Raw genomic sequence first — 21,774 nt, forward strand, 5'->3', positions numbered from 1 at the left:
ACCTTCCCCAGGGGCCGGCAGGGGGCGCTGGGCCCGACGGCCCGCACCTTCCCCAGGGGCCGGCAGGGGGCGCTGGGCCCCACGGCCCGCACCTTCCCCAGGGGCCGGCAGGGGGCGCTGGGATTCCCCAGCCCGCACCTTCCCCAGGGGCCGACAGGGGGCGCTGGGCCTGTCACCCTCTCGCCCCGCGACCGGCTCCTCCCCGCTCTCGCGGCGCGCTGCGCTCACGCGCCCTTCCCGGAAGAGGCGGCCGCGGCGGGGGAGCTCGGCACAGAGGCCGCAGGCTGGGTAGGGCGGCCTCGGCCCCGGCCCCGGTCCCCTCCTCCTCCTCCCCGCGATCCGAGCGCGCCCTCCAGGCCGCACCCGGGCCCAGCGACCCCCTCCCCCCCTTGCGGCGGGCACCGGGGGGGGGAAGAGGGGGGTCTGCGGCGGGCACCGGAGGGGGGGGGTCTGCGGCGGGCACCGAGCCCCGCGCGGAGGTCGCGGACCCGACCCGCTGAGCCGGCCCCCTCGGAGCGCTGCCTTCTGCCCGGGGGGGGGGGGCTGCGCCGGGACTCGGGGGGTCTTGGGGTGCAAGGGGGGGGTTCGGGTCCTCGCTCCGCTACAGTTTGCACAGGGCCGCTCCGCGCGCCGGCCTGGGGTCCCGCCCCCCCCGGTGCGTGCTGGACCCTCTTATTCTGGAATCGGAACCTTTCGGAGCCGGTTGAGCGAAGCCGGAACAAGGCACCGCTACTGTGGCCTGGGTGGGTCTGTGCCTCGTCAGTCAGGAGCCGTCAAGCGGAACCGCAGCGTGGGTGGGCCGGGGTTTAATTCCTGTTCCTTAGTTCCCCGTTTGTGAAACATTATTTCACAGAGCCGGCCCTGAGCAGACAGTCATGGAAGTTCTGGGGCTGCTCCGGGGCTGTGGTAACTGAAGGGGGCATAGTCATGTCGAGATCAGGCGTTTGCCCCTTTCCCACCTTTGTGGAGAAGCTGCAGAGAAGGGGAACTTGGCTTTCTGGCCTCAGCTGCGGGTTGCGTCCCAACTTAAACTGGGTCCGTTCCTTCTCTTTAGATGTGGTGTCAGCTGTTCCTGCAGCGCTGCAGGGCGGGTCTCCACCTCTTCCCCCTCACCCAGAGCGGGGTCCGGGTCCGGATCCAGGGACGGCACTTGGTCACCATGAAGCTGGAGTCTCCGGAATTCCAGTCTCTTTTCACCCCAGGGCTGAAGAGTATCGCAGGTGAGAGACCCTTATACCTCCATCCTCAGAGGTGACTTCTGGTCAAGCAAACCCTTGGCAGTGGAGTTCAGAAAAGTGAACAGATCATTGCAGATCACTAGCTCGGAGCACTGTTAGCACTGATTGGAATTTGGAGGGGTCCAGGCTGTCACTCAATTGATGAAGGTAATATAGAGGGAAGCTTACTTCAACCTTGTGTTGGTATAGTGTGCATTGATTAATGGTTAGAGAAATATATATCGGAACAAATCTGAGTGTGGACACAAGTGCATTTCTCACCAATGAATGGTTATTTCCATCAGAGAGATCTCTAATGTACACATGGCCCTTATCTGTACGCATGTAGGAGGGGCTAGGTATTGGTGCAGTTACTGCATGCTGGAACATGTATGCTTTTGTTTAACTGTAAAATTCAGTGCTTCCCGCAAACATGACTTTGTGTAAATGGTTCCATATTCATCGACTCTTACTCCATTATTTGTGAACTCAGAAAATGAAAGGTGGAACCTTACCATCCAAGGTGAAGATATTGTTCTCTGGGTCAAGTTGTCTTGCAGAAGCACGAGAGCATGAGTATCAACCTCAGGGCACACTGTCAAGAAGTTGAGCACAAGCCCCAAATTGATTGCGAGCTCTGTTCTTAGATTTTACCAACCAGTATCAAGACATGGGAAGTAATTCTTCCACTCTATTCAACACTGATAAAGCCTTAACTGGAGTATTGCGTCCAGTTTTGAGCACCATACTTTGGGAGGAATCGGGGTGAAAGTGAGCCAGTATGGGCCAGTACTCCGTACTGGTAAGAACCCTCACCGGCCCATACCCAGCCCACTGTTGCGGCAGCGCTTTAATATCCCTGCCCCTTTAGCCTCCCCTGTCGGCAGCCCTACTGGTAGGGTTTGTACCGGCAGGGCCGCTGACGAGGGGGGCAGGGCTTTAAGGACTGTCCTTTGCTGCGACAGCGCTTTAAGGATCCTCAAAGCACCGCCGCAGCAAAGGACCGTCCTTAAAGTGCTGCCCCTTCCCCCCCGTTGGCGGCCCTGCTGGTAGGGTCCATACCTGCAGAGCCGCCGATGGGGGAGGCTAAAGGGGCAGAGATAGGGCAGCGCTTTAAGGACGGTCCTTTGCCGCGGCAGCGCTTTAACGCTCCTGCACTCCCCCCCCCCCCCTGCCCCTGTCGGGGAGCGGGGGAGGGCGCGACAACATTAAAACGCTGCTGCAGCAAAGGGCCCTGCAGCACTTTAATGTCTCTGCCCCATTGGCCCCCCCGCAGTGTCCGACAGGTGGGGGGGTGCAAAGGAAACAGTTGCACTGGGGCTGATGATTTAAAGGGGCCTGGGGCTCTGGACACTGCTGCCGTTAGTGCAGCAGCGGTGTCGAGAGTCCCGGACCCTTTAAATCAACATGGGAGCCCCGAAGGGCAAGGGCCAGGCGGCCTGAAAGGGCTGGTTGGGGGATGCTGACCCCCAGCCCCACCCTTTCTGCCTGAGGCCCCGTGCCTTCCAGTTTCTGAGGTGCATTAGGTTGGTGGACATTCTGCTTTCCTGTGAAATAATGACAGTAGTTAGGATACTGGTCCTAGTATTGCAAACCTGATGGTCCTACATTTTCCAGTGCAGAGGGCACTATGCCTCACTTAAACCTTTCATTAAGGCTTTAGATAGAATATACTGGTGTAGCGAGACCTTGTTTGGGTCCATTGACAAATTTTGTTGTTAAGCCAAAATCAACTTGGGAAGATGCTGATGTTGGTCCATCCTCTGGCTCATTTAAGACAATCACAAAGAAAAGTACCACAGGGGTTTGCTTAGTACCTACCCTGATCCTGCTTGTTTCTTATTCACTGAACCATCATAATGCAAGTGTTCAGATTTCTGGCAAATGACCTAACTTACTTTCACCCCCGAAAGGAGTGGATATATTGGGGAGAGGCCAGAAGAGAGCAACTAAAATGATCTAGAAAACATGACCTGTAAGGAAAGATAGAAAAACTTGGGTTTGTTTAGTCTGGAGAAGAGAAGACTGAGGGGGGATGTAGCAGTCTTCAAGTGTATAAAAGGTTGTTATAAAGAGGAGAGTAATAAATGGGCTTAAATTGTAGCAAGGGAGATTTAGTTAGACATTAAGAAAAATTTGCTATTTGTCAAGGTAGTTAAGCACTGGAACAAATTATCTAGGGAAGTTGCGGGATCTCTGTCATGGGAGATTTTTAAGAACAGGTTAGACAAACACCTGTCAGGAATGATCTAGATAACACTTAGTCCTGCCTCAGTGCAGGGGACTGGACTAGATGATCTCTTGAGCTCCCTTCCAGTCCTACATTTCTGTGATTCACATTTCAGATATGCCAAGCTTGCAAGTGTTTTTTTTAAAAAAAAATTTATTTTTTTTTCAAATGTCATCTGCACAAACCCTGGGTGTTTTCACAGTCAAGCTGGATTCTTTTATTTTGCTCATTGCTATCTGCCAAATTGCACTTTGGCAACCTCTCTGTCTTCAGATTATAGGTAACACCTATGCAAAGTTACCGAAGGCTGATAGTGTGACTGAGTGCAAAATCTGAAGTTTATGGGACCGCAGGCATGAAGTTACATGTGGCTTGCAGAACCTATATTACTGGTGGTGATTTATGAAATGGAGAGAAGTAGGGGTCCAGAGTGAGTTTGTGGGTGTTGGCATTTAGAAAACAAATCTTTTCACTTCCAAACTGAGCAAATTTAAAATGCAGTTCAGTGAGACAATGTATATGGAGTCCCACTGTGATATTTTTAGAGATTAATTTCCTGAGGGTAGAATTGTATTCTAAATTCAGAGATCCTGTTAGCTTAGCTTTGTAAATATATTAAAGATTTGATGGTACATATACTGAATTTGGATTTGCTCTAGTGTGTTAGACAAAATTTCACTGACTTTGTGTGCCATTTGTTTGCTGTCCCTTCCAGAAGTTGGGGTGTTTTGTGTAATGTGTGAAGTGTTTGGGATCTTTTGGGATAGTACTATGTAAGTTTAAAATATTATTAAATCACTTTGTAAAATAAATGAATAAATACATTAAAGTGGCTTCATATAACATTTTATTCTAACTTAAGGGGACACTTTCAAGAAAAAAGAACATTTTAATATGGCTGATGCTAAAATGCCTTATATTGTTGAAACTGAAAGCTTTAAACAGTTGTTTTTCCCCCATGTATGTTGTTTCCTTGTTTGCATTTCATTCAGCTAGGACAGTATAATTGGCACATTTGTCAAAGCCATTTCAGTCAGTTTTGTCTATTTGACTTTTTGGTTCTCATGTGCGGGTATTATTAAGGATTTCAACACTATAAGGGACTAGTTATCCTCAAAACTCTTTTAATTGAAATAATAAATGAAAACATTTTTATTCACAGTAGGTTTATAAACAATGCAAAAATCAACAATTTTGTTCCTAAATTAGTATGTATTCTTGTTTCTTCTGTCTGGGTTTTACAATTAAGAGGTCTAAAAAACCACTGCCTCGCTTTTAGCAAACTTGGACATTTTAACGCATTTTTATGTATAATATGTTCTTTGTGTTTCTCTTTTCTTTTTAGTTGAAAACAAATCTCACTTCTTGAGTCTGACTTTTTCTTTTAAACTTGGGGTGGAAAAACTGATTTTGGCCCCGCTGAATGAATATGGTATTGCAGTTACACCTCTGACCTTGAATTGAGATTTATCAAATTTTGAGGTTACTGCATCAGTAAATCTGTCAAGAAGAAAACATTGGAGATTGGGAAAACTGCACTGTAATAATATTTATGTAAAATATATTGTGTCATTTGCCAGACTGTGGTAATAATGTACTGACCATGCCTCTCAACTTTAAAGGGTGTCTTTTGAAACCTTATTTGAAAAAATATTTTAAATTCTAGTAAACTGAATGTATTGCCTGAAAGAAAATAAATATTTGGTTTCTTAGTCATGAATCTTGCAGATACTTTTATTTCAGTGTATTGCAAAGCTTGCAAGAATCACTTTTCTAAATTAATTGAAGAAGTTGCCCCTTTTAGTAAAACATTAAGACTACAGGGAGATATGTACTTTGCCATATATTCTTTTTTTTTTTTTTACCAATTTCAACTATGACAATCATTTGTATAAATTCCAAAGAAGACAGTGCTCCTCATAATTTATGTCAAGAAGCTACTGAAGGCAGCAGACTAACTTTTTTAGTTCTTCAAGGTCATAGAGGCATTTCTTCACACTCTGGGTCCACAGTGACAAAAAGAAGTCACTACTGAACCATTACTTGCAGTAATCTTTAAACCAGTGATACTAGATTGAGTCTCGCAAGTCAGAAATGTCTCTTTAATGTTTCTCCTGCAGCTCTCATTTTGCTGTGATACTTGTGTGTGTGTGTGTGTGTGTGTGTGTATATCTATATATATATAGATATACACACATATATATATATTCCATACATAAAATATTAAATAAAACAATGAATTCATACTACTGTGGCTCTTTTGGGTAATGTTGATCGCTAATTTGGCTTCTGAACCGCTGAGATCTGAGTGTCACTGCTTTAAACTGTTAGCACATGTTTTAATTTCACATAGACCCAATGGTAGATGTGTGCATGTTCGGGCACTTGCACAGTTATTCTTGTTTAGGTTCTCTTGTGGTGCTATTCAGTCTTTACAACAAGTATAACCTTATGCAAATTACGGTAACCTAAATATTTATTTACTAAATGCAAAAGGCCTATATTGTCTGTCTTTGTATTTTAGGCGAAACAAGCCTCTGTTAACATGATGTACTGGACTAGATTTTCAAATGTGTGCATGCGATGTCATGAATGCAAACAGATTTGCGTCCATACATGGCCAGTTAGGTAATCAGCTGGCTTGGTTGTATGCGCACATGCATAGTTTTTGTTTTGTTTTGTTTTACATGCAATCCTGGTATTTGTGCGTGTTTAACATTTGCCACATCTTTGAAAATCTGCCCCAATATATGTGTGAGACAAATCTACAGCTGGTTAAAGATGGATATTACATTTTTAAAAGAAAATATTCTTACCATGACTTTTTCCCCTCCCAGAATTATTTGAAAAGGAAAAGTATGAATTAAGAATAGCTGGAGGTGCTGTCAGAGATTTATTAAATGGAATGAAACCACAAGATGTGGACTTTGCCACCGTTGCTACACCTACTCAGATGAAGGAAATGTTCCAGTCTGCTGGTGTTCGTATGATCAATAACAAAGGAGAAAAACATGGAACCATTACTGCCAGGGTAATCGCAAACTAGGTTTATGAATCATGTAGGCTCTTAGTCGTTAGAAAAGATCTGTTAGATCAGAGGTGGGCAAACTACAGCCTGCAGGGGGCAGTCGGGGACAGGGAGAAGAGGTGGTTGGATGGGGCAGGAGTCCCGGGGGGAGGAGGGGTGAGACAGGAAGGAGAGAGGGGGTTGGATGGGGCGGCGGGAGGCAGTCAGGGACAGAGGTTCCAAGGGCAGTCGGGGACAAGGAGAAGGGGTGGTTGGATGGGGCAGGGGTCCCAGGGAGGGAGTCAGGAAGTGGGGGAGGGGTTGGATGGGGCAGCAGGGGGGCAGTCAGGGGCAAATGTCCTGGTGGGGCAGTCAGGAATGAGAGGAGGGGTTGGATGGGGGGCAGTCAGGGGACAGGGAGCGGGGTTGGGTGGTGGATGGGGCAGGGTTCTGCGGGGGCGTCAGGGAGTGAGAAGCAGGGAAAGGGTGGATAGGGGGCAGAGGCCAGGCCATGCCTGGCTATTTGGGGAGGCAAAGCCTCCCCTAACCGGCCTTCCATACAATTTCCAAAAGCCGATGCGGCCCTCAGCCCTGTGATACTCCATCCCCATATAAAAGCAGGATATATTGTCCCCAATAAAGGGCTTATCCAATAGTAAACTGAACTATGCTTGATCTTATCCAAAGTACTATTGCAATTATTTCCTCCTATTTGTATAATTATTTTGCTTCTGTTTTCTCAGTAAAAGTATAGCACCCCAAGTAGCATGAGAAAATTAAAAATGAAACCTTACCTAACTTAAAGACAATGAACGTATTCTGATTTTTCTGTTCATGGAATTCATTGTACATGTGTTTAGAAGCTGGATATGCACAAAGAAACATTTAACTCTTGTACATTGATTCCTTTTCCCTATTGTGTTTGAAGATAAAACAACAATATTGTGTGAATTGCAGCTTCATGAACAGAACTTTGAAATTACCACACTTAGAATTGATGTAGTCACTGATGGACGACATGCAGAGGTGGAATTCACAACTGACTGGGAAAAAGATGCTGAAAGAAGAGATCTCACCATCAACTCTATGTTTTTAGGTAACTTCTCCCAAAAATAAAATACAATTTCTGTCTTATTGTTGAAGGCAGTGTTTCATCTAGGCCTTCAACCAAAGCCACAAACTGCCTCCACTTATTCCTATAGCTAAACTAGGGGTTGCACAAATGGAGGAGATCTGACAGTCAGACGATATCTTGGCTTTCATGTCTTCTGGTGTGAACGTTTTCTTCATAGAATCATAGGACTGGAAGGGACCTCAAGAGGTCATCTAGTCCAGTCCCGTACATTCATGGCAGGACTAAGTATTATCTAGACCATTCCTGACAGGTGTTTGTCTAACCTGCTCTTAAAAATCTCCAGTGATGAAGATTCCACAACCTCCCTGGGCAATTTATTCCAGTGCTTAACCACCCTGAGAGTTAGGAAGTTTTTCCAAATGTCCAACCTAAACCTCCCTTGCTGCTATTTAATCATCTACCCAGTAATAGAGTATCTTCTTAAAACTAAGTGTATAATGTCTGCTGCTTTAAATTAACTAAATTCTAGGCTGTTTTTACATTTACTTAAGTATGCCTTTTAAAAACACTTTTTCTGCACTAGGTTTGGATGGCACGCTTTTTGATTATTTCAGAGGTTATGAAGACTTAAAAAACAAGAGAGTCAGATTTGTAGGACATGCAACCCAGAGAATACAAGAGGATTATTTACGAATACTGAGATATTTCAGGTAATACTTCGCTTTTCTAAATAAAGAATAACATTTGTGAAGATTGTTTGAAAATAACTATAGTCTTATATTCCACAGTCAGTTGGATAAATAGAAACTTAGTGTGTCGTGAAAAACACACAAGCCAAACTCATATAGTGCCTTGTCCTCAGTAAGATGCTGAAAATAAGGAATCAAATGTAATTTTGGTAATGTTTTTCCCTCTGCAGTGATAAATAGGGCAATGGGTCTTACCACATTGGTTTCTGCAGCTTCATGTCCTGGTTATTAACAAAACATGTAGATGGAGAAACAAGACTGTCAGCTTTAGAACTGTAGAGTTAATTGATAACGTGAAGCTCAATTTACTGTTTACTTTGACCCCTCAATGGATCTAATGTTACCATGCCTAGAAATTTTCAGTGATCAATCAGCTTTTCTTTTGTCATTGCCTCTGTTTTGGCAGCAGATGTCCAGAATTCACTACAGTGGCTTGGAAAGTTAGTGGGTGTGTAATATAATTCCTCTGTTGAGGAATGGGGAGTGTTGCCATTTGTTGCAGGGGAAGTTAGAGTAGAGCCAACATGGTATTAACCTCTCAGGAATGGTTTATGAATGACACGTTATCTGAAAACATGCAGAGAGAAAAGGAAAGAGGTATTCTGAAGACATAAAAGTTGGATAATCATTACGAGTTTAGCAACTGCTTGGTTCATTGGGAGTAGGTCATAGCAGTCAGCGACCAGATTTTCAAAGGCATTTATATAGCCATCTAAAGATGCAGACAGGCAACTAGTGGAATTTTCAAAAGTGTCTAAACAGATTAGCTGCCTGTCTCCTGTTAGGCACCTAATCTGTTTAGGTGCTTTTGAAAAACCCTCTAGACACCTAAATACATCTGAAAATATGGTCCTAAGAGACTTCAATTCTGTCCCAAGATCTGCCACCAATTTCTGTAAGACCTTTTTCAACTGCACCTCAGTTTCATCTGTAGATGATGCCTTTGAAAGTGTGATGTCCTTTGACATCTGTGGATATATAAAGCACTATAGAAGTTCTAATTATGTAAGATCAGTTGCACTTTAATACTCCATGAATACTTTAAGATTAGGACAGTTAATAGTGCCCTGAGGTAATTCTCTGAGGAGAAGTAATAAACAGGAGAATCGTTAAATGTAGTAAGATTTAGAATTCTTATTTTGTAGGTTTTATGGAAGAGTAGCAGAAAAGCCTGGTGACCATGAACCTAATACTCTGGAAGCAATTAAGAAAAATGCCAACGGTTTGGCTGGAATATCAGGAGAGAGGATTTGGGTGGAACTGAAAAAAATTCTTGTTGGAAACCACGTAAATCATTTGGTTCGACTTATGTATGAACTCGATGTTGCCCATTATATAGGTAAAGTACAATGAGGGTTGGATAAGAATTGTATAACACAAATAACTGCAGACCAGCATATTAAGATGGCAGTAGTCTCCATAGTCATTTGTGTTGTTGTGCAGTACTTGATTAGACCATTTTTTCTACTGATTTGCTAGTTCTTTTGTAACACTATTTCATGATACTTTTTGTGTGTCCCCCTTCAGGATTACCTGTTAATGGGAGTTTAGAGGAATTTGACAAAGTCAGTAAAAATGTTCAGAATCTGTTTCCAAAACCAATGACCGTTCTAACATCACTGTTCAAGGTACAGGATGATGTCATAAAACTCGATTTGAGGCTGAAAATCTCAAAAGAAGAGAAGAACCTTGGCCTTTTTATAATGAAGCATAGAAGAGACTTAATCAAAGCTATAGATAGTCCAGAACCACTTAAACCATATCAAGACTTCATTATAGATGTAAGTGCATTTCACATCACTGTCTATATTTTATTTCTTATGTTTAAACTCAAAGCTGTCACTTAAGACAGACAGGAAAAGAGGCAGCATTGTCCAATGCAGAGGACCCTGGACAGGGAGTCAGGACTCCTGGGTTCCATTCCCAGACATTTTACTGACCTGGTTTGTGATTTTGGGTTAGTTACTTCACCTCTATACACCAAAGTTTTACCACCTGTAATATAGGGTTCATAATACTTTCCTTCCTTTCAAAAGTACTTTGAGATTTGTGGATGAAAAGTGCTATACAGAGTTAACTATAGTTTACTCCTGGGGGAATTCTATGTCAAAAAAATAAAAAATTCTGCACATGATATTTTAAAATTCTGCATTTTTTAAAATCAAAATAACACCATTATAAGCACATCAGTTTCAATTATTTTGGTAATTTGTTCAAAATATCTGTCAGCAAGTATGACAGTAATAATACAGGGGGAAAAAAAGATTCAGGAAATGTTTTTTGACAAATAAATTCCTTACTAGGCAAATTAATACAGAACTTTGAGTAATTCATTTAAACTACAGTACAGAAACGTATTTCTCATACCCCTCAGTGCAATGGCTTCGGGGAGTCTGGGGCAACGGAGGAGCTGAGGGAGAGGGAAGAACCCTGGGAGTGAACCTGGAGGGTTGTTGGGTGTGGGTGGGGAGGTTTCGGGGGTCAGGGGAGGGATTGTTAGAAAGTTAATTACTATAATAATAAATCACTTGCACATAAAACACCAAAGTTTGATATTTTGAGCCCCCCTTCAGAGCTGCCATTCACATGGACACCTGTATCACATTTTGATACCTAAAAAAGCCAAAATTTTCAAATGTGATGGTTTGTGTTAGGCTCCTAAAATCCATATGTATGCGCCGCCTTAGAAGTAATATCATTTTTAGCAGTGCTGAGCTGCCCCAACTCCGTAAGGTAGCAGGTTTTGCATGGGTCTATCAGTCTAACTTTAAGGCAGCCAGATTTTAAATGTTGGACTTAAACATCTGAAACAAAAGTTTGAGTCAGTGCTGCACAATTCCTTGCAAACATATCTGGGGAATGTTAGTTTGGCTGTGACTGTCCCAGCTGATCTCTACTGCTGCATTAACACAGAAGTAAAAAGGTTGATGGCCACTACTATCTGGCTTTCCAAAAGCCTCCAAGGATCTGCCAAAAATCCCCAGATTGCAAACCTAAGTAATAAAAGACAGGCTCACTGACTTGGGATGAAAAATATCACCTCCACTATTTCTTCTGATTTGTTCCACCTTCCCCAAAATGCTAAAACCAACTTCTCATCTGGGTCAGTCTGGTAGCTACAGTGGCTCTCTTGCAAGTGCCAGTCTTGGTTAGATGTTGCAGAAAGCTAATCAACTGCGCAGTCAAAATGGAGATGTTATGTATATATTAACTTGCCAAGAGGGTGCCAGTTGTGGTGTCAGTTTGTGATGTTGAGTAGGAACTGATCTGAGACTAAGCTGTTTTCTGACACTTTAATAGTTGTTGTGTGTTTTGTTTTAAGTCTAGGGAACCTGATATGAACTCCAGGATCTGTGAGCTTCTAAAATACCAAGGAGAAGAGCATCTTCTAAAGGAAATGCAAGAGTGGTCTGTCCCTTCTTTTCCTATCAGTGGCCATGATTTAAGAAAAATGGGAATTTCTTCTGGAAAGGAAATTGGAACAGTGTTACAGCAGTTAAGGGATCAGTGGAAGAAGAGTGGTTACCAAATGGATAAAGAAGAACTCTTAACTTGTGTAAAGAAGGTGTAAACTCTAAGAGTAGTAGGGTTTGATGATAATTTAGTAATACACATAATTGTATTTACCTTGTTACAGGAAGAATCAAAATATTTGTAAATATAATGCTACTACCAGCCAATATTGCATTTGAGTTCAAGACTTTTAGGCGCAGAATTGTTTCATGTTCAAAATTCATACTGTACTCTGAATGCTGCAGTAACATGCGGCTTTATTTCTGCCAATCTGACTGAAAACCCTACCTCTGTTTGTTATGTTTAAATGGTAACTAATTAATACTTGGGGTTTTGTTTTTTTATCTCTTGTGTTCCTAATGGCAAGTAGAGGTGACACAAGGATTTTTGATACTCTGACTTAGCTATAGACAAGGTGAATGATTTCTGTGCTCCAGATAAAAACCTCTAACACATTATTTTTTATTTTTTGTAGTCAAAGCTGAGTATCAGATTGAAAGGTTCACTTCAGCAGTTCCCAAACAAATGATACCCTATCATGTGAAACAACCCTGTTTTCCTAAAGGTTTTGGTTTTTATCTTAATTCCAAAATCAATTTTAGATTAAACGGATCACTAGTCTAAATCAATATCAACGGTATCTACTTGGGTATAAGTACTTTTTATGTCTTACGATTTTTCAATCATTTATTTCTCATTTTACAAGTATACAAATTGTTGGAGCCCCTCTGCCCTTTTTCCTAAAATATATTTTAATTTTTGTACACGAAATGAGGGATATTAAAGTGTAACACTAACCACTGAAAACTAAAGCAGATCCAGAGCAGCTAGTCCAGATTTCTCCTCCCAGTGTCAGGTCATCACATCCTGGCATAGTAAAAGAGAGCCACCTCCTATTTGCCTTTACCCTAGGCAAAGTGAACCTGAACTGTGTATATGCTTTGAAGTACTGACATTCCAATGAAATATGGGCATGTAAAAAATGTCTAGCATTTGGGGGGATAAGAAACTGACTGTAAAAATATATTTACTACTGTAATATCCCCACACCTCTCAAAATAACTGACTTAGGGCCTAGTTCCTGCCACCCTTACTTATGTTTAGTGTCATTCCATGAATAGTTGAATTGAAATCAATGGGATTAGTTCAGGAAAACAGACAATGACTCGAACATTAGATGACAGTAAAATCAGAGCAACTTTACAGCAGAACATGTATTTGTCTTCTTTCATGTGGCTAATTATTACTGGGGGTGTTGGATTCCAGTTACTTACATGCTCAAGACAAGATACGTTGTTCTGTAGCAATTTAGGGCCAATGATCTGAAACTGAGGGGAAAACATAGATCCTTGAGTACTGTATTTTCATATTAATAAGCATGGTTGTATTGTGTTAGTCTGATATGCTTATCACAGCATTCTACCTTTACAATTTGTTAAATAAAGTATTTTTGTTTAATTTTGCTGGGGGGAAAACATGGTACAATTTAGCACTGAAGTACGTCCTTCTCTCTAAGGAACTTAAAACACTTTACAGACTTGAATTAATCCTTAAAGCAGCCCTGTGAGGTAGCAACTTAGTGCGGCAGCTTTGAAATTTCTCTTCTCAGGATGAAACTCAGGGAGGGTTTGGTATCTTTGACTTTTCTATCCTTAAAGTCTCACGCTCAGCAGATTGAGAAGCAAGTTGCTTTGAAAATAGTGTGATTAAATACAATCACTCTGTTTAATTGCAACCTGCTTAGCACCTCAGATCAAATACCCCAATTAAAATTCTTATTAAATTCATGGTGCCTACCTCGGGTGCATTGAATGCTCAACATTTGTTTCACAGAATTTGGAAGAAATTAAATTAAATTAAAAGGTGAAACTGTGAGATCAATTTTCATGTCTGTAAATGACTACGTAACATTTTAAACAAACTATTCTGTTAAATTCTACAAAACATTAAAAGCTGCTGTTAATAACTCTATTTTCTAATTCAGTATGAAATTTAATTATATTCAATTCCACAATTAGGCAACAACGCTGTTGTAGATATGGTCAAATTTACTTTAAGTAGTGCATTCCATAATTGGCTTAATTAAGTTATATTATTCATAATTTGTATTAATTTGTAAAGTTCCATATAACAAAGTCACATTAAAACTCATGTTTTGGGTTTGATAGGCTGTAAGACATCCCTGTTCCTTAGCCCTTTCTTTGACGTGGCTGCCAATATTAATGGTTGAATGGATTATTTATCATGGTTCTGTGAAGCCAGAGTAACTACACGTTTAGGACAATATAAGCTGCCTTGTCTCAATCTAGCTGTGGCAGTGTCTTCACTTACATTTGGCTCTCACTGATGTAAGTGCCTTTCTAAGCCTATTGTAACATGACCTCTCTGAGCAACCTAGAGTCAGTCGATCTAATTAGGTCAGCACACTGTCAGTGTACACACTGTTGATTATGTTGACCGTTAGGCCTTCAGAAGCCATCCCACAATGTCCCACTCTGATAATACAAGCGCTCCTGGTGAGGGGAGACACTGCTTTCAGAAGGAGCCAAGTGTGCATACACACAAGCAATTTAATAACTGCAGGGGCTGTCTGCTGATGTAAGTTAGGTCGATGTAATTTTGTAGTGTAGATGTCCTCAGATTTTACAGACCCAGTCCCCCCTGGTGTGCAGTCAGGCTTCCTCATTTGTTGCCCTGTATCACTGAAAGGAACTGATGGTTCTGTTCTGATACACCATATTCCTTTTATCCTTCAAAAGAGCTCCCACCCACCAAGCAGCAGAGGAAGATTCCTCGTGGAGAAAACCAGGAGGAAGAGTTGAAAGTGCCCTTCCACTGTCTCTTCCCTTCAACTTTTCTGCTCTGTCCCTTCTGTTTTTTCTTGCAGAGAGTCAGTGCTGCCAGGCTTAAGCAGGGGTGGGAGTAGCTTTAAACAAGGCCATCATACTCTGCTTCTGTAGTCTTCTGGGGTTTAGCTAGGCAATGACTAATCATCCCGGGATGTCCATTAATGGAATGCTTAGAAAAGGACATATTTAGAATGTTACCAAGGATACCATGCTGAGGTAGCACCCATCGTCCCAGGGCGAAGGGAGTTCTTTCAGTCAGGATCCATAGCGTAGCACAAGACCGATTCAGCCTCACTTGGTGCAGAACTCCAAGGGATACCCGTCCTTCCCCACATCCCCAAGGGACAAGAAAAGACAATACGCCACCGCCTCAGATAAGGAACCACCTGAGGAGAGCAAAATGGGCAATAATGCTAATTACGTACCTCCAAGGTGAGTTGTGAGGTTTAATGAATGTATTTACTGTGCTTTGTGTAAATATTAATATCCCAAATGGGCCTGAATGAATCTCAGAAGGAAAGGGCAGAGCCAGCAGGGTGGGAGCAGTATTATCGCTACATTGGGGCTTTTTATGCCCCCTGAGAACTCTAAAGGCTTACTCAAGGGAGGTTAGGAAAATGACTGTAAGGACCTGAGGGCTTTTGGAGTACATAGAATGTAGGGTTTGATTTCTTTAGAAAACACAGCACATTGAGAGCCAGGTATCATTGGTTGAGTCCAGCGCTCAAGCGAGTTTGACATCGGTGCTAAGCAGAGGATGAGCAGGGCAGCCGAGGCCTGGCTTGAGTGGGAGTGTTCACAAGCACGCATGAGTGGCTTCCTGGTGGGGTTGCCAAGTTTGGTTGGTGGTATTCCTAGAGATTTCATCACATGACAATCTTTAATTAAAGATTCATCTTTAATTCCTGATGAGTCCAGGACAATCCTGGAGGGTTGGCAACCCTACTTCCAGGGCATTTTTGGGTTGTTCCCCCCACCCCCGCTTTCTTATTCACTTTATAGCAATACTTAGCACTTATACAGAGTTTAACATTTAGAAGTGCTGTACAGACATTAGCTTAACATTCTGACTTGCTAAGTTGTCTGTTAGCAACCCGTGCAATTCACACCTCTAAATCCTGGCATCAATGTGATCTGCTCAACTGCAGGAGCTAAAGTTTTACAGATAAGGCTACCACCAGCCCATAAAACCAGTTTTTTCAAACCTTTGCCTTAATATTCATAATCAGAGGCCAGATCATTTTTTTAATCAAAAATATATTGCTCAAATCGTGTCTGCGTTTTAGAGCTGTGGCATTTGGGAAAAAAACACTTTTTTTCCTAGTTCAAACTGTTTTCCCCACTAAATTTCAAAGTCCAGTGCTAAAATAAGCATCATTAAACTAGGGGCTAGATTTCAAATGCCATTTATATGTCTAACTGCCACTTAACGTCAATGGGAGTTCGGTGCCGTTTTTGCTTTTGAAACCTATTCGCAGAGCCTTATGTGCAAGTTATTAGCATTGTAGGATCCAGTGCTACAACTGGATATTCACAGACACCATTCCCCCACATCTGCTTAGCGCCTGACATGGATTTCAGTGGTGCTTGGAACAGGCATAGCAGGCTACTTTCATGGCTCCAGTAGCAAGGTCAGGACAATAGTTTGTAAGTTAGGCATATCTGCTGTGGTTATGCCATGCTTAAACGGTGACTCCATTTGGGAAATACGCCCACCACCTCAGCTAGCTGACAAGTAACTGTTTGGACCATTAAACATTTAGATGTGAAAGACTGAACTCTTAAGAAACACTGGAAGAGTATTGATAAAATAATCTATTGTCAGGTATAGCATAGTTACATGTGTTTATCATTTAGCAATAAGCTGGATACATTTAAGTAGGCCTCAGAATGCCATTGCCCATGCTGTGGGTAACAGATGACATTGGATTACAGCTGCAGTAATTTGGCAACTTTCTCAAACACTAAATTCTCAGACAACATGAACAAAAAGCAAATTCTGTGAGCGAGTGTATCTAGCAACGTAATAGTGGTGACTGTTAGACCTGGCATTAAGGTTGCGTTTCATGGGGGAAGCGCTAATATAGGCTTGTCTTTATGGCAAGGACTTCAAATTTACAATAACTAGCAGGATTTCCCTTGAATGTGCCACAGTAACTGTGGTGTTCATTGTTATTGCACATGCCTGCCTGCTGTTGGAGGATGGCTTGTTCTTTCCTCTTATAACAGTCCCCAATGGTTAGCGTTATGCAGAGCTTGTCCATATAATGTTGACAAGCTCAGTTTGGGTAATTTGCAGTATACACCAGTTATCCAAATTAACCTATGTGCAAGAGACTGTAGCACAGGAACTGCCAAGCAGGAATGCGCTCACAAGCCAGCTAACCTGCTACTCTTCTCTGCCAGTGCTAATTAGCTACAACAAGATGACTCCCGCTCTAGATGCCTAAATCCAACATTTAGGCACCACTAGCATGCCTCCATACCTGCTACCAAACTTATACCTACATTTCTGCCACTGGGCATATGCACTATGGCCTCAGACAAGCATCTCTTGCCGAAGCCCCAACAGGATTCTTATATGAGTGTGAGCTGGTAATTGGAGGCAACCCATAACCGTTGATAGTGGGGGAGGGGCACAATTTAAAGGTGTGGGGGTGGGAGCACATGACCGCCCCATCTCTGCTGCCCACCCATTGGCCCTCCTTGCTGCCTCCTCCCCCAGTGCCTCCTCACACTGTCACCTCCCCACTTTACCCCTTCACCGCCCCCACTACCAGCGGTTTTTCAGCCCAATTAGGCTATTTCTAACTGACAGTTGTGGAGGTTTGTTTTAGCAGTTGTGGGTTGTGGCTGTGGGCTATTCTGCTGCCCTGCTGCTCGGGATTGTGACCAGGAAGAGCTTGAGCCCTGCAAGTACCAAAGCCACCTAGAGCAGCGGGGGGGCACAGTGGAACCTCTCCCCCGCCTCAGAAAAGCACTGAATGGGTGTTGGGAGGGGGAGAGAGATGACATTTCCAGCCCAGATCTGCCCTCTATTTGCAGGCTCCGTGGCAAGGACTTCACCCCTCTGCCGGCCTGCTCGGCTTGAGCATACGTGCTTAGCCCCCACCGGCAGCCAGCTCCCCACCACGTCCCTCCCAGAGTCCCAGCACCTACCGCTCACCACAATCAGCTGTTTCACAGAGTGCGGGAGCGGGTGGAACTGAGCAGGGTGGGGCAGGGACTTGGGAGAAGGGGTCGGGGGGTGAGCACCCCTCCCCCCAGGGCCCAGAGGAAGCCAATGCCCATTGGCCTGAGGGAGCACAGAGCTGTGCCATCCCCTAGGCTTCGTGAGCGGAGCCATGTGAGATGCTGCACCTCCTGCAGGGGTGTGTGTGGGGGTGCCCTTTTGCTTGGCTCTGCAGCTGCTGAAGCCCTGGCAGCCAGGGGTTAAGCCTCCTTAAGGCTTAACCCCTTCCTGGCCATGCTGCATGAGGCAGCTGGGTTATATCCATGGCTGGTAGCTGCCTTTCAGTACTATGCAGTATGGGAAGGGACAGGAGCTGCTTCCAGCTGCAGCAGGGAGCCAAGGGGAAGGAATGACCACTGCAAAGACACGGGCCAGGGGCGACTCTGGGGCAAGGCACAAAACAGCCTGGGACAGAATACTTTCCCTTTATAACTGTTTGGCCCTGGTGGTTAAGGCACTTAAGTGGGATGGGGGCTCCTTCAAGTGCAACTCTCCCTTTGCCTAGTGAGACGGGATTTGACGTTGGGTCGTACACTTCACACGTGAATATAACGTCATTCTCACTGATGCTCCAGCCCAGTTAATTATTTTTCAGCAACAGTACCAGAAACCCACCTCAGAATAGGCCAGTGGTTTGGCACTCAGTGGAGTAGTGAGAGACCTATGTTCAGAGCCCTTCTTACGTCAGGCAGAGGGCAGATTTAAACCAGGCTCAGCCATTAGCTGTGTGTAAGTCACCATCAATGGCCTATTAGCAGTCACCGCATCCGTCCAGTTCCCCTTTAATAATCGCTGTGTCACAGGACAATCCAGATGGATTTGTAATCAAGTTTCAAGTTGGTTCTTTAATCTGAAATAAACTGGCCCTCGTTGCACGTGACTGTACCGGGGGGGCTCAGCCACCTCGAGGTGGTTAGTCCCGCCAGAGTCCATATAACATTTAGGGTGCTCCAGTGCATACATTAGACTTCCATTTCCCAGTTCAAAATAGCTCATCTTATTACTGCAGCTCTTTGTGAAAAGTGGCTAAGAGTGCAAACTTGCTGCTATTTTTGCCTTATCGCTAACAGGTGAAGGATGCAGTGAAAGACATGAAGTGACACGAGCCCCGTTTTTGTATAACTAGTACTCACTGAAGTAAAAAGCCAGTTGCTTGTACCTTGCTTTGGATGTTTGCAGTGACAAACAGGCCACTCATAATAGAGTCAAAACAGCCCAGTGCAAGCATCTAGTTTTATAGATGAGGGTGATCGCAGCAAAGCACACATTTAAGTAAAATTTACACACTGGGCCAATCCTTTCCATCTGCCAGCAGGCAGTGAGTGCACGTTGCCGGCTGCTGATTTCCACATATAGGTAAGGAAAGGAAGACTGTCAATAAGTATTTTTATGTACTCTTTTCATGGACACTAAGTCCTTTTTTTTACCAGCCTAGCTATAACAAGCTTTTATTTGGGCACGTGTGCTATTAAGAGCTTTATCGACCGCTGGTGGCATGACACATTTGGATAAATGTGCTTTATTTTCCTGTCCCCCTTGGCGGGGGGGCTGTGTCTATCTTGTGTGTGTGTGTGTGTGTTTTCCTCTAGGAGCTGAATTCTGCCACATTAAAACACAAAAGAGCTTGCTTCATGTTTGCTTTGAGTTTAACCCTTTGTGATTGACGAAATAAATTAGAAGGTTGAATGAGAGCGAGATAGAGGAGTGAGAGAGGAGTCCCTGTGAGGTTTGGTGCATGTCTGGGTTGCAGGCTTACTCCTGTAGTGCCTTACCAACTATATCCCCCCCCACCCCGCCCTACTCTGCTCACCACTTCAAGCTGTTACTGTCTAGTTTAGGATTTTCTGTAGCCCACCATTGCCGCAGCCAAACATTTTGCTGCAGCATTTCAGTTCACACATGTGCACTAGGATAGGTGAATACACAGGAGTAAACACATGGGAGCAGATGCGCGCGCGCACGCACACACACACACACACACATCTACCCAAAAAGGTATACACACACACGTGCACACACAGAGTAGCACTTTCATGCAGCCTCCCCAGCATATACATGTGTATGTGCACCCCACCCCCACCCCCACACACACACAGTAGATGTAAAAAAAAAGTATATTTAATAGCAACTAAAAAGCTGGTTTACTCTCTGACTGCTCAAAATGGCAGTGCAGGTGCTTTTGGCAATCTGACACTTCTGCCTAGCGACCCCTCAGGGCAAACAGAGGGACCGCAAGCTAGCACTAGGCTTGCAGCGCATTAGCTGTGTCTGTGCCACAGATGCCAACGTGGCCTGCTTGCCCTCCTATGGCGGAGGCGGAAGCGCGCTTCCCACAGCCGCATCTTCTGCCTGGCAGACTTACTCGTGGCCTTTGCCCAAGGGTTCCCCCAGTGGTGCTAGGCTTATATATACGAGTTGCGATTCCAGCCCTCTGGGATAGCTTCCTTCTTTGGCTCCCATCCTGCAGTCAGCGCTGCTAGCACGGACCACTGTGCCTGTGTACAGCCCTAGACCCGCTGCGCTGCATAGAGGGTCACATCAGTGATGCTGCTTACAGGGCCAAAGCCTTGGTTTGCCAGCAACCTTGAAGCCATACAGCAACAAACACCCTGCTTGCCATGTAGTTGCAGAGGACAGATGGTATGTGTGACTGAGCGAAGCACAGAGGCGTGATGGTCTCCGGTACAGGGCACTAAAAGTTTGTTTTATGCCATGCAATTTCCCCCAAGATTAAGAACAGGGGGTTGGCACACTGTAAAATCATCATAAATCAAGCGTGTCATGGTAGCTTTCAGTTAAAGAGACATGATCAACAAGATGGTGCAGTAGTGTTTAAAATAATATCTCTTACTTATGGGTGCATGTATATGAGTTTGGGGAGGCTAAGCATCCCCAAAATTAAAAAGGCTGGCCATGCACATGCTGGATGTGAGTGCCCCCCCACACACACACACTCTTGGAGGCATGCTGTACCGGCTCCCAGCCTTGGAGCAGGAGTGCCAGAGGCTCCCAAGAAGTGGGAGTTCCCCCCGCCCCGCCTTCCCATGGCCCTGTCACCACTCAGCCTCTTCCCCGGAGGCCCTGCTGTCACGTGCTCCTCTCCAGTCTCTCCCCTCCCCGGCATTGCTCACCCTTAAGGCAGGAAAAAGGTGGGAGGGCTTTGGGCGCAGGTCTGGAATCTGGCTGCAGGGCTTCCCGCGAGCGCTGGCCCCAGGCTCACCCCCACCCTGCCATCGCCCTTCATATCCGCTGCCTCCTCCAGCCCCGGGCTTCAGCCACATGGAAGTGGGCTGTCTCCCATCTGCAGGCCCCCAGACATCACCCCCCCACCCTGCCCTTCCCACCATCATGCCTGGTGTCCCACTGCCTCCTCCGGCCCTGGGCTGTGGCCACGCAGCAGTAGGCTCCATTCCCCAGCAGCAGGCTCAGGCCCCGGGATCTGGCTGTGGGGATTTGGGCTGTAGCCCCTGGCCATGCAGTGGCAGGTGCCAGCCCTGGGATCATCCCGCCACATTGCCCCAATTGCCACCCCCTTTGGTTGGTGCTGGTTTGTTAAAAAAAATCATCTTCAAGGTGCAATATTTTTTTTAGTATCACTTAGGTACTTATTGCTGTTACATAAGACTTACCTGACCTGGGTAATGCATCAAAGAGACTACTGTGTCTAGGGGGGCGGAAAAACCCTGAGAATGGGCAAGGCTAGTTACATTGTGGAGACCAGTTTTAAAAATGAGTTAGTATTCCACATACTGGACTGGTACTGCTGCACGTAACTTGAAGGAGCATGTTTCTGAAATGTGAACTAGCTTCTATAAAAGTAATGGCATACACGACTTCCTGCATTATGCCTCAGAGTGGAAATAAGAAAATTGAACTATAATTAGATTTAATGCTTTCAAATT

At 44.4% G+C, this 21,774-nt stretch overlaps 2 protein-coding genes across 5 annotated transcripts in view; one reads left to right on the forward strand and one right to left on the reverse strand.

Annotated features, from left to right (window-relative positions):
• The window catches only part of IL5RA (interleukin 5 receptor subunit alpha), a 37,716-nt gene extending 36,896 nt beyond the window's left edge, over positions 1-820 (reverse strand). The window contains exon 1 of the mRNA XM_045024888.1: positions 691-820. The gene's annotated coding sequence lies outside the window, so the exon portion shown is untranslated. The remainder of the gene's footprint in view (positions 1-690) is intronic.
• On the forward strand, positions 200-13,253 carry TRNT1 (tRNA nucleotidyl transferase 1). Of its 4 annotated transcripts, none has more exons than XM_045024891.1 (8): positions 200-288; positions 1,055-1,220; positions 6,285-6,478; positions 7,412-7,550; positions 8,113-8,239; positions 9,424-9,617; positions 9,806-10,059; positions 11,601-13,253. In XM_045024891.1, exons 2-8 carry the CDS (start codon positions 1,055-1,057, stop codon positions 11,847-11,849), a joined length of 1,323 nt encoding a protein of 440 aa, XP_044880826.1. In that variant the 5' UTR covers positions 200-288; the 3' UTR covers positions 11,850-13,253. The 4 variants fall into 4 exon arrangements, with proteins under 4 accessions (XP_044880826.1, XP_044880827.1, XP_044880829.1 ...); XM_045024892.1 differs by lacking the exon at positions 200-288 and adding an exon at positions 607-743; XM_045024894.1 differs by lacking the exons at positions 200-288; positions 1,055-1,220 and adding an exon at positions 1,248-1,385.
• Positions 13,254-21,774: the final 8,521 nt, after the last annotated feature.

This window comes from Mauremys mutica, chromosome 7 (assembly GCF_020497125.1).
Source record: "Mauremys mutica isolate MM-2020 ecotype Southern chromosome 7, ASM2049712v1, whole genome shotgun sequence".
NCBI lineage: Eukaryota > Metazoa > Chordata > Testudines > Geoemydidae > Mauremys > Mauremys mutica.